General features: G+C 40.3%; 1 protein-coding gene across 3 annotated transcripts; it reads right to left on the bottom strand.

Annotated features, from left to right (window-relative positions):
* Positions 1-1182: 1182 nt before the first annotated feature.
* LOC111951892 (poly(rC)-binding protein 3) lies at positions 1183-11802 on the bottom strand. 3 transcript variants are annotated; one of them, XM_023970207.2, is made up of 13 exons: positions 11635-11802; positions 10351-10394; positions 8924-9046; positions 8736-8792; positions 8467-8583; positions 8108-8239; positions 7343-7471; positions 6996-7097; positions 5822-5863; positions 5279-5354; positions 4542-4594; positions 3990-4159; positions 1183-1315 (listed from the first exon to the last, which is right to left on the bottom strand). In XM_023970207.2, exons 3-13 carry the CDS (start codon positions 8999-9001, stop codon positions 1279-1281), a joined length of 993 nt encoding a protein of 330 aa, XP_023825975.1. In that variant the 5' UTR covers positions 9002-9046; positions 10351-10394; positions 11635-11802; the 3' UTR covers positions 1183-1278. The 3 variants fall into 3 exon arrangements, with proteins under 3 accessions (XP_023825975.1, XP_023825973.1, XP_023825974.1); XM_023970205.2 differs by lacking the exon at positions 1183-1315 and adding an exon at positions 2782-3476; XM_023970206.2 differs by lacking the exon at positions 1183-1315 and adding an exon at positions 2782-3476 and having other exon boundaries at positions 10355-10394; positions 11635-11724.
* Positions 11803-12162: the final 360 nt, after the last annotated feature.

Here is a 12162-nt window from a genome sequence, read left to right as displayed (position 1 = left end):
CACTCCATCAGTGACATGAATAAGTAACATTTCATATTCTCAAATGTTCAGAAAGTCTTATGACAAACTCTAGCCAAGATATAACAGTCTTGTAACTCCATATCTTGAATACTGGGTCATGCAACTCTGTACAATTTTTCCCCATAGGAATGCTACCGTATATATAAATGTGGCTTAGTTCCTAGAGAAAGGTTATTTTGACAAAAACAACCCAGACTTTAATATACAATGAATTATTGAAAAATAGTCTAGCAAAGTGGAAAGGCATGTCGACTAAATTACCATATCATATCTCAGGCAGACAGGCATGTGCACAGATAGGGCTCTACCTGTYCAGAGCACATGCCCCTTAGGCCTTCCAGTCTCCAAAGTGCCCTTTTGGGTAGTTGTATATTTCCCCCACACKAAAAAAATGTTGTGTATAGATTTTCTAACGTTGTTGTTCAGTGTTCACTGTTTCGCAAGTCGTCGCGATGTCATCAAGTTCGCCCTGCCCCATCCAGTCTGTTGGTTGCTCCTGTTGATCTGCCCTGTACAGAGCTCGAGTGCTCCCGGTCGTGCCTGTTTCCCAGTCTGCCCTGTAGGAGATTGCGCGTGCCCGGTATCCAAACATGCATGGCTTGAGACATGCGGTCACCTGTCGAGTGTCTGTAGCTAGCTACCTKGTTTAAATATCAACAGTACTGTCACAGCAGCAGAACAGTTMATTAACACCTGGGCTTTTTCATTATGAGCACCTGTCCCCCGAAAGGTCTGTGCACAGCCCTGCCATATCTGAATTATAGCTCACTCTTCATGTGAAGGAGAAAGAAACTGTATATGAAAACAAGAATTACTAATATTGATGGGTAGTCTAATCTCAAGTGTGTAAATTGTTTGATTTTGCTGTGCAATAAAAAAGGCGAAATTACTCATTTGTATTCGTAAAAAGCTTGATTTATTTAAAAGTAATTTCATGTCGGGGACAAATATAACAAATCATAAGAGCTCATCGACAAAACAAAGAGTTGAACCTAATTAAAAACTCGAACATAAACACAACGTTGTTACAATAGTGTGCTGCATCAACCACAGATATTGAGAGCAGAGTGGAATATGAATTGGACGGTAGAGTTTTGTTCATTTTGACTTCAGTTCTGAGAAAACCAAGCGGCAAAAACAGAACTATAGGAATTAGTTAGGCCAGTCCCACTCTACAGGATTATTGTGTAGATTCAAAACCACAAGAATCCAATGTGGCTTTAGAGTAATCCCATCAGCACTGCATGTGTAACAATACTACAGAGCACCCAAGTCTGTAACCACTGACGAGAGCCTATTGGAGGAGAGGAGGAAACATGACCAAGCGGAAAAACCATTGTTACAGTAAACCTCACTGTAATAACTTTACTTGACACCCAGCGTCATAAATGTTATGACACGGTCATAAACATGTCATAATACGTCATGACAGCTGACATAACTTGTCATAACCTGTTATAATATGGTCAAAACACTATCATGACACATAGATTTAGATCTGTTGTGACATATATAGCGTTATTTTATGACTGGTTATGACACCTACATAAGAGTGTCAAAACCCTCAAAACCTACCACACAAGGCAAAACATTCCATTACATCCTAGCCTACATGTCAACAGTATGTTAATGTATGTTATATAAAAATTAAAAAAATGGACCATGTTAAATGATCATTGTAATTGCGCACACATTGATGTCAGACATGCACCTACCCCAATGCTCTGTTGCTGATGACTGGGATGAATGTACGATCAGATTGCAGGAGCAGGACAAGACACCATCTTTTTGATTGATGACTGATATAAGGGCATGTACGTGATAGGCCGATCTGGCTTGTATGATTATGAATGGTCATAATGCTTCTTGACAGTTTCATAAATTGTATTTTCTTAGTCCAAGTAAAGTGTCACAGGATGGTCATAATGCTTCACGGCAGTGCAATAAGCTTTATTTTCTACAAGATCATTTTTGAAAAATGATGATTAAAAAGAAACATGACTGTAAAAAATATATTACAACAAGAACAAAGGACTTAAGAAAGAAACATTCAAACTAAATGAAACTTCTCGGCAGTGAAAAAACTCATTTGAATAAATGTGGGTTTTGACACTCTTATGTAGGTGTCATAACCAGCCATAAAAGAACGCAAGAGGTGTAAATATATGGGTCATGACAGTGTTATGACCATATTATAACAGGTTATGACACATTATGTCAGCTGTTAGGACATATTATGACATGGTTATGGCCGTGTCATAACATGTTATGACACTGGGTGTCAAGTAAAGTGTCACCAAACAGTTACCCTACCAATGGTCAGCAGCTGGCACAGTGTCAATTCCTGTTTGGAACTGACCTTTTCCTAACAACATCATTGGCCAACTATTTACAGCGATTCAAAACAAAATACAGTACATAATACCCGAAAAAACTGTTCTGCTGGAAGGATCAGCTGTTTCTGTGCATCACATACTTGTAAGCTTGAGAAATGCCTGTGTATTGTTATGTATGTTCAGATACACAAGTAGGTATTTAGCTTTACTTACAGTTGCAAACAATACTGTTACACTACAGTGTGTGTATGTGTGTTTGTCAAACAGCTGAAAGCTTTTTCCTGCCATCTAGAGAATAATCATTATGCTTAATTATATGCCAAAAATATGTTTATTTTTCTGCATATCTCAGCATACCTCGTATATGCTTTTCTGCAGCTCTGCTAAAGTCTTGATAAAAGATTGAAATGAATGTGAGCAGGCAACCTTGCCAACTAGCTACTCTAACTTTATTTATATCCTGAAATGGCTTCTTGGTAGCTAGTAATGTTGGTGGAAGATTGGGAACCTATCTGTGCTACCTGAAGCCAACTTCGTAAAATTGCTAGGTGGCTAGTAGTATTATGAGAAACAACAACAAAAATATTTTTCAACAAGACAAATCTGAGGGGGGAACACACCCCTGTCCCCCCTACGGGCATGAGGCCTATGCATACAGTCAATATATCTTAATCAAGCTTTGCAACAGGGAACAAGTGTTATGCAGTACTGACCCCAAACTTGTTTTGGGAAGGGGAATTCAATTCTTATCCCATATGTCAATATGGGGCAAACTTCTGGCGCTCAGGTTTTTTCATGCCAGCAGTAGGAATCTTAGTGGTGTAAGGGGATAGACCTTGCGGGAGCCCTGAGGCAGCTGCTGGGTGCATAGCCAGCATAGGGAGCGTTTTCATGCCAAGCAGACTAGAAACGGGGACAGCATAGTGCTGGGTGGGGATGGACTGTAAGGTGGAGGGGGAGTGCATGTTAATGGTGCCAGGGACTTGGGTGGCGGCGGCCATGACAGCCATAGAGGTGGGTGTGGAGACAGTGGGAGCAGACTGAGAGAAGCTCATATTGCTGAGGTCAACAGACGACGCAGAGGAAGCAGCCTGCATGGTGTATTTAGCCATCTCTAAGCTGTAAACAGATACAGGGAAGGTAGCCATTTTTTGGAAAGGATGGGGTTGGGAGAAGATGGGAAGATAGGGTTCAGAAAGGGAGTTAAGGAGAGGCATATCCAAAGAAAGGCGGGAAGAGAATGGGTAAAGCATGGGAGGAGAGTGAGAGAAAGGGAAAAAAGAATCAAATGAGGAATGTTATGGGTTAAAAGCAGTAAGACAAAAAAAGTGTTCATGCTTTTGTGAGTTTGGATCACTGGATTGTATGTAGACCCCAAGGCACTTAGATAATATGTAATGCTTTTCCCTAAAACAAAACAATTCCGTCCTTCCTGTCAACACTGTTAAATTGACTATATTGTCTGTTGTTTGACTGTCATGTCTGTWGTTAGACTGTTTTACGTTGTTTGACTACCTTGCCTGTTTTGTTCTCTATTTTCAGTTGTGTCTTGTCAGTTGCCTGTCATGTACTGTCGTGCCTCATGGGTCACAACTCACAGCTGACCTGTTAGAGGTAGTGAGGCAGTCTTACCTGACATTGATGAGGTAGTGTGCCACACTGATGCTGGTAGGAGAGCCTATGATTGTGACTTGGCGCATGGGCGATCCGTCCGTGGCACTGGCTATCTTGATGTGAGCTCCTGACACCTGGCGAATCTCATTGATCTTGCTGCCTTGTCTGCCAATTATGCTGCCAATAAACTGAGGCGGAAAAGATAGGAAAGTGAAAAATTGAAGTCAAAAGATGTGTCACATGTTTCTCATGGATTATCAGTCCAATTAAAACATCTGTATCCTCCATAATGTTATCTCCCCAATTGGAACATCTGAAAATGTTATCTCCACAATTTGGACATCTGAAAAATATTCTCGCCAGTTTGCACACGTGACAATTGGAAATCTGTCCTAAAGATAAGAATAGAACACCATGTAAAGAGACAGCATTCAGTTGGCTTACATATCACACAAAAAAACATCAATTTCAGCTGTCATTCTCATTTGAGAGCAGCGAAACCGGTGCCTAAATGACTGGGATCTATAGTCTGTACATTGTATGATGCTGATAAGACTGAGCAAGACTTACATCATTGGGTATTGCCAGCTCCTGAGAACTTGTGGGGACAGGGGCCTCCATTCCTGCAGAGTAGGACATAGTACTGTTTCCATATGCARTGAAAGTCATGGCATTGCATGTCACTGTGTGTATGATCCCTGAGACATTACATTCATKAATTATTTGGTCACCTTAATTAAAGAATTCAAATCACATTGCATGTACATCTAACATGAAAGCACAAAGTGACTTAACAGCTTTGATATAAAATGCATACAATTGTACATAATGACAGATTAATAATATACCTTAGCATTTCAATCTGTGAATGTATCCTTTGAAATACATACATTCTCAGCAATACCCTGTCTTTTTTTTWATCAAACAATTGGAATAATTCAATAATTCTCACTGTTTGAATATTGGGTTATTTCAGTTGGCTGCTTCTTTGTTGTGGGATAGAATACATGGGGTGGTGTAGGTCAGGGATGGTAGGGAGGACGTTAGAGACAGAGGAGAATCGCTGCCAAGGTTAAGGAGAGGGGTCTGTGAGATGAGGGTTCTTTCTGTAAGATGTAGGCTACCACCTCGTAAAAATTGCTCTATCTTTACAGACATACAGTAGAACATAAACATGTAAAAGAAGACGTGGTCCTTCCAGAAGCAGAAGAGGGTTTATGATTGGTGTGATGAGCACAGAAGAAGAAAGAGGAGCACAGAGAGAGAGAGGGATAGATGGACTTTCCCAGGGAGCCTTGGGTACGTACCAGGGAAGGTAGGGTTGCTTTGCCCAAGGGAAGGGAGGGGGATATGCTGCATAGCCAACTGGTGAAGCTTGGTCAACTGCAGGGTAGGAAGGAAGTTAGAACTAACCAATCAAACTGGATTATTTCAGCGGAGCTGACAGCTATAGCTACAATACAGAGCCAATCTTAAATTCAAACACAGAGTTCAAAATGTGCGTTAGTTTGGTGAAGAATTTGACGTTTGACATCAGAATCAGAATTATGCTGGCTTGTCATGGAAGTGATGAGATTCTTCAATATTAGATGTGGTATTTCTATGAGCAAGAGGTGCCAAGTTACCGTTAGCTATTTTTTGTTATGGTCCCTTTCTTTTCTCACACTCTTCTGAAATAAAGCAAGCTGCTATGTTAGTGTTAAGAAACACCACAGTACAGGATAGTGTTAGTGTTTCCTCCTTGCTAGTGAGTGCACTGAGGGCATAGTGGTGGCTTGGAAGGTGGTGGTGGTTGTAGGAAGGAGTGGGTCATTGGGGTGGGTGTTATTGGATCAGACAAATGCACTTACATCTTGATGTGGAAATGCATACTGTCCTTGAATTGTGAAGGCCTGCAAAAATGGGATACAGGAGTGGGGTATTATAACTGCTTGACCATTTCTCCTCTTGTATCTTTTGGATTATTTTCTAAATGGTTGCAACACATGAGCATTTGATGTAGGTCCCATGCTGCTTTGGTCACATTCCCAAAATCTGTAGCTACTACTACGTCTATGTTCCGATCCACCTAATTTAATCGAAAGGTTATCCATTTCATTTTTTGGTTTCGCTTTGCCTAGGATGTCCAATCGGATACACACATTTGTGAAAGGTCATAATGGATTTTTCTATATGTAAAATGGGAGCCATAACGGATAATGCCACATGGCAAAGCGAGAGGTTTAAGTGTCGTATTTTGTCTAGCGTTGATGCACATCGGTACACTGCCGTAATTTGTAAAGTGGCGATGTGCTTACCAACTGCTGTGTAATTATATGACAGCTCTGACCAGAGACTATAGATGTTTAAGTCAACTGGCTGTAGCAGCAATTTCTCATCTGGCCACTCACGTACTACAAATAGTGGAGAGATGTCAATATAAGRGGATGCTTCCCTCTAGTGGTGAAAATATGCACTGGATGTTTTTTTGGGCTAAATGAGCATTTGCGTGCCATTTCCGAATGTTTTTGTAGCCTAAACTCCAATTACATTTCTTAACTTGATTACTCTGAATGAAAAAAGGCCAGGAAGATGCAGAATCTACATTTTAATTGGAATAACAGGAAATGCAATTCCTTTCCATGAAATTCCTAGAATGAGCGGAATGAGTGCCTAGTTTGCATGTTTCCCAGAGCTCATTTTAATGACGTCTTTAATGACAAGCAGGTATGGTAACAACATTCTGTGGCTAGTAGCTGTCCTTCCGGCCTTCCATCGTCATATAACAGGTTCTCGTCTATCATTTTCAAGGAATGAATTGGAATATACAGACACATAAACAATTCTAACGGACGTGCAGGCTTTTTGAACAAGGTTATTGTACATTTCCTGAACATAATATCATCAGCCTTAGAAGGCTATTTGATCACCTGCCATCACTTGCCAATCATCAGCGCCAAGGAGCTGATGTGTATATATATTTTTTTCTTCTTACTGCATTGTATTCAAGTGTAACTTTTGCACAGACCAACAAAAAAAACTCACTTGTGAAGCATGTTGTTGTTGTTGTTGTTGTTGAAATACTGGATGGCCGGCTCCTGGCATGGTCTTGGGGCGATATGGGATAGTTGGTCCTTTGGGCGGTGACTGAAGACACAACCAAACAACAAACAGCAATGACTGATCAGACATCACTATCAACTGCAACTAGTTAGATCCCATTGTTTCTTCGATGACTTGGCCCTGATATGGCTGTAYCCTCCATTATTATGGTGTAGTTAGATGCCATAATTATCAAGCCTTGAGCCATTTCAGGTCTGGATATCAATTTGAACTAACTGATTATTGGATGCTATAATAATACTGTATGTTAATTGTATTGGCTTGCTTACTTCCAGAATGACAGAGCAGATGTGTTTGACACACTGCGTGATGGCCTGAGGAGTGCCTGAGATAGTGACAGCTCTCTCGGTGGATTCRGGCAGCATGTCCCCTGCAACCTGCACCTGAGCACCTGTGGTCTGAACATCACATACAATGGGAGTCAATTACAAAGAGAGGCCATTATTTGTCAAAAGATTCCTTTTGATCATGTATTATTCATATATAATTGTACAACGTCTGATTTTGTTTTTTGTTTTTGACATGCACAATGTATATGTTGTACAAGTAGTCTCTTGTGACACTCCTAGCCAGTGCACACAAGATTTGGTTTCTGTGTTCCGAGATTATGTCAACATAAATATTTGACACCCAATTATTTGGAGAGTGCAATCCTCCTTCATAGTTAATTTAATATGTTTACTATGAGGATTTAGCACCCAATTCCATTGATGAATAAGAATGTTTGCGTGACCACATTGTTTGGTACTCCAGGCGTATCAGTCTCCCTGAATAGTGTTGTGTTGTGCTGGTGCTTCATTGTAATTCATTTACCTGAGGCTGTTTCATTGGGTGATTGAAAGGTTAGGACGGGATCATCAAATGTAGCCTGATCCCAGATATATGCTGTATAAACAACTCCTACAGTCATTAGTTGGCTATACAGCACAAACAGATCTGGGACCAGGCTAAATCAAATGAGCTCCCGCTAGGACAAAATTGCTGTCAAAAGACAGAAAGTAATTGAGAGATGCTTCGGGCCTAGCTTCTTCTACCTCTCTGATCTCCTTGATCTTGGAGCCTCCTTTGCCTATCAAGGAGCCACACTGACTCCCTGGGAACACAAGGCGGAGTGTCACTGGAGGATGGCTTGTTACCGTGCTGTTTGTCATTGCAGCTGTAATGTCCTGAAATAGAGGTTAAGACAACAGTTTTCAGGTTATCAAAATATAGGGGGTAAAATCTCAGAAATTTTAACATGGTCCTGACAAAATCTTTTGTATTGTATCGTTCATTGAAGTCAAAGGAAGTTTTGTGTGAAATGTTGCCKAAAGTGAGGAAATTAAGTACATTTTTACTTGTAAGATATTAACATAAGGACACACCAGATTACATGGTACCAGTCTTTTGTTACCTCCTCAAACTTCTCAGCGATCATAGAGAAAGCTTTGAAGATTCCCTCTGTTGGTCCCGTGATGGTAACAATCCTCTCTGGAGAAGATCCCTCCGAAATGTTGATGCGAGCTCCACTCTAGAAACACAGTTGTCATTTTAGGTGAGTCATGTAAAAAATACCCCTTTTCCTCAAAAACATATTCCAATTCTATTGAAATTATCATTTTATTGCATTTGTTTTGTCAGAAAATATGTTTTTTTATAGACAGTTGTAAGGACACGACTTACCTCCTCTCTCATCTTTTTGACGGTTTCCCCTTTCTTTCCAATTATGCTGCCTACCTCCTGTTAACAATGAGACACCAAACAAATATATAAATCAACAAAATTATGACATTCAAACATTGTTCACYCGATCTGACGATCGGAATAATGTGAAAGGATAGGGATATGTTGCAAGGATGAGACGTGTTTACCTTCCCATGCATCAGAAGCCGTAAAGTGAGGGTAACATTCAGCCCCCCCTCTGAGGCCCCACCTTCCTTCTCAGACATATTCACACTTATCAACGGTCTAGACACTCAGCTTCATACAACACTCTGTAGACACAAACAGGGACCCAATTCACATGAAACCGGCATAGTCAGTTGATTTTTGTTCAGTCAGTCATAAAATAAAATCAGAAAGCCCTTCGCGATCCTTGAAATGTATCCAGTGTAACATGCAACCAATACAACTATATGTGGAGGCCTTCCCAGAATGAATGAGACATTGAATTTGTCATTTTACGATTAGAGAGTTGTCCCTACAGTGAATGCAATTTTCTTTGATTTTGACCTTTTTGCCACATCACTTAAAAGTGAAATCCAAGCCTCCAGAGTTAATTGTGTCCACGTACCAGTAAGCATACATGGTTACATATTTCTTTCTCATTTGCCCTGTGATGCAAGGCTTATCATTATGATCCTGTTTTAGTGGTTGATATCTGTGACTGGGTAAAAGTCGCTTTGCCGCTGGTGTGATGCTCACATGGTACTCCCTCATTAGTTCCAGCTAAACAGAACTCGTGAGACTGTTCTTTGATTAGATGGAAATACAAAAGGAGCTGTTTGTGTCCTACAGGGCTGGAGATCAAGTGATGTCTGTGTGACCYTCTCTAATAATACCCAAGTGATATCACACTGTGGGAACACAATGRCCCACTGTTCCCATGTACCCTTCATCCTATACCCAGAACCACAGAGGAATGTCTCTGAATATAAGACAGACAGGAGTGGGACACTCAAATATGAACATATTACTTTACTCTGTCGGTGAGTGTGAATTGACAGAATCCTTCTTTCCACAATCCAAAATTCTATCAAAACTTGCCCAAATCTACAGATGTAGGATCATTTTTTATAACTATTTTGTTGCTTTGAGGTTTAAAAAGGCTTCTAAAGTTTTTAATTTCCATTTTAAAATGTCAGATTTGATTTACRCTAYTGAAAAATGTATCAACCCCTARATTTCCCCCTCTATTAATTACAATCCACATAACAAAGTGGCTCAAATTAAGATCCTACATCTGTACACCAATGCTTTAAACATAACTGTATTTGTCCTTTTTGTATCTTACCAAGTGTGTCATGCATGACCTTTGACCAGGAGCGGACTGGCCATCTGGCATTTCGGGRAAATYCCAYATGGGCTGGTCAATTTCTAGCCCAGTGGACCTGTCTAACTTGGGTTTTTCGCACAAAATTGTCATTATCTGGCTAATAATGTGGGCCTCAAGTAAAGAAATGGTAAAGAAATGGGTGTGGGGGTCTCGAGGAAAATAAATGGTCTGATTTGTTAGAAATGCCAGGGACGATTTCTGGTCCAATTCCGCCCCAACCTTTGCCCCAACTCAGATACTTACCTACACCAATAGATGAAGACAACGCTTTGCCCGGCATGCCACACCTAAGAAAGACATGGAAGCAACAAGGATTACACACAATGGTGATGGGTAAAATAATGTTTGAGTTTGACAATAACATGTCATTACATTKAAACAGTACATGATTCTTTAATTATAATTGCTTTAACATTCATTGCTAAGTCAAGCCTGGGTCAATTCCCAGCAAGCAATGCAAACATCTTCACACATGTTCACGCCATATAGAAAATAATATAATATTGCTGCAGACAATAATATTAGGAATTCAAAGAGTTGTTGAGCAGCAGGGTATATATAGCCTAACAAGAGTGATTCCCTTCTCTGTGTCATTATAATTACACTAAATGCATCCYACAAACAGCAACATCCCYGCCTAATCCTATAGGCCCGGATTTGTTTGGTTAATGCTTAAGACCCTTTTGACCCATTTCAGTCACCTCTAGCATSTCAGCACCCACTCAAGACTACAGAYCAAAACYCWAKACAGGAGCAGCCATGAGCATMATTTAACAACTGAKCATGTACAGTGACAAAAGGTGTTGATAAAAATCTAATCTTTGTAAGCAAACTGGATTTACACTGGAATTACACTACAGGGAACACATGTACTCTTGACTAACTGATTTTTAGGACAATATGAGGATTTTGAATTTGATCTTGTTGAAGAAATGGAACGCTATTAATATTGAAATTGAAAGCTTATCATGAGACAAGGGACTTTGCGCAGAGGCTATGGTGTGTGCTTTAACACTCTCCACCCCATAATTGTGTGTTATAGGGCCTACATAGCATTGTATTACATCGGAGCATTTTAAAACCTTCCTCTCACATCATGAAATGAGATTAGGCCAATCTTAACGTGTGGATAAAAGTTCCTCCTCATATACAAGGGCATAGAACATTMGGCAAATATATGTATACTCAAACCCACAATATTAGACCAAAAGCCTAGCTTTAGTTCCATCAATTAAATCCAGTACTGTAGATTAAATGGAAATGTATAACAATAAGGGTATAGAAATTCAATGACATGGGTAGCTAAGTCTGTGTCAACTCAGGGCAACCGGCTATTGAGGGCAATTTATTTGTAAYTTGTTAAAAGAACAGGGGATTAAAGTCTACGGTTGAATACGACTTCTGTAGTTCTTATTTGCAATATTATTACCAAGGGAAACATGAATAGCTGCAAAGCCTAATCCTCTATTAGCCACATTGGTTGAGGCGCCTGTAATGTAAAAAGAACTATTAGTATAAAACACTAACCTGCTGTTTTAGTATAAATATTTGTTCCTCTTCCTCTCTTCTTTGTCACTCCAGAATGAATAGTCCTCTAGTTTTACAGTCCTCGTTAAAAGTTTGACCCCCTTTGTTGTCAGTTATTGCTCAGAGAAGGGACAGATGGCTCCCTGTGCCCTTAGACCGGCTGGCTGGATTGAGGCTGGCTTTGCTATTTGTCCGTCCCCCTAGCTTAGCCCTAGATAAGCCCCTACGCAGGGCAAGTGAACCTGCATCTCTCCATGCCAGTGACACAAGGGAGGCATTGCTCTGTGGAGTGATCCACTAGCTGCTGAGGCCTGGGGGCAGAGCAAAGTGGCTCTTCTGCAGGACACTGTCCAGAGAGAGCTATAATTACAGTGACTGCACGRAAGACATTGTAGAAGTCTAACCTTTACAGTCAACAAAAGCATAAACGAGAATATCCCGTAGAAACTCTTTGTAAACTACATCATTAAAGTGTTGGTTGTTTAGATTCTCCGGCGGATTAYCAAGCTGCTCCCTACTTCAATAAAG

Source organism: Salvelinus sp. IW2-2015, linkage group LG25 (assembly GCF_002910315.2).
Source record: "Salvelinus sp. IW2-2015 linkage group LG25, ASM291031v2, whole genome shotgun sequence".
NCBI classification, from domain to species: domain Eukaryota; kingdom Metazoa; phylum Chordata; class Actinopteri; order Salmoniformes; family Salmonidae; genus Salvelinus; species Salvelinus sp. IW2-2015.
Note: the sequence above shows the minus strand (reverse complement) of the source record. Positions and strands in the feature narration are given on the sequence as shown.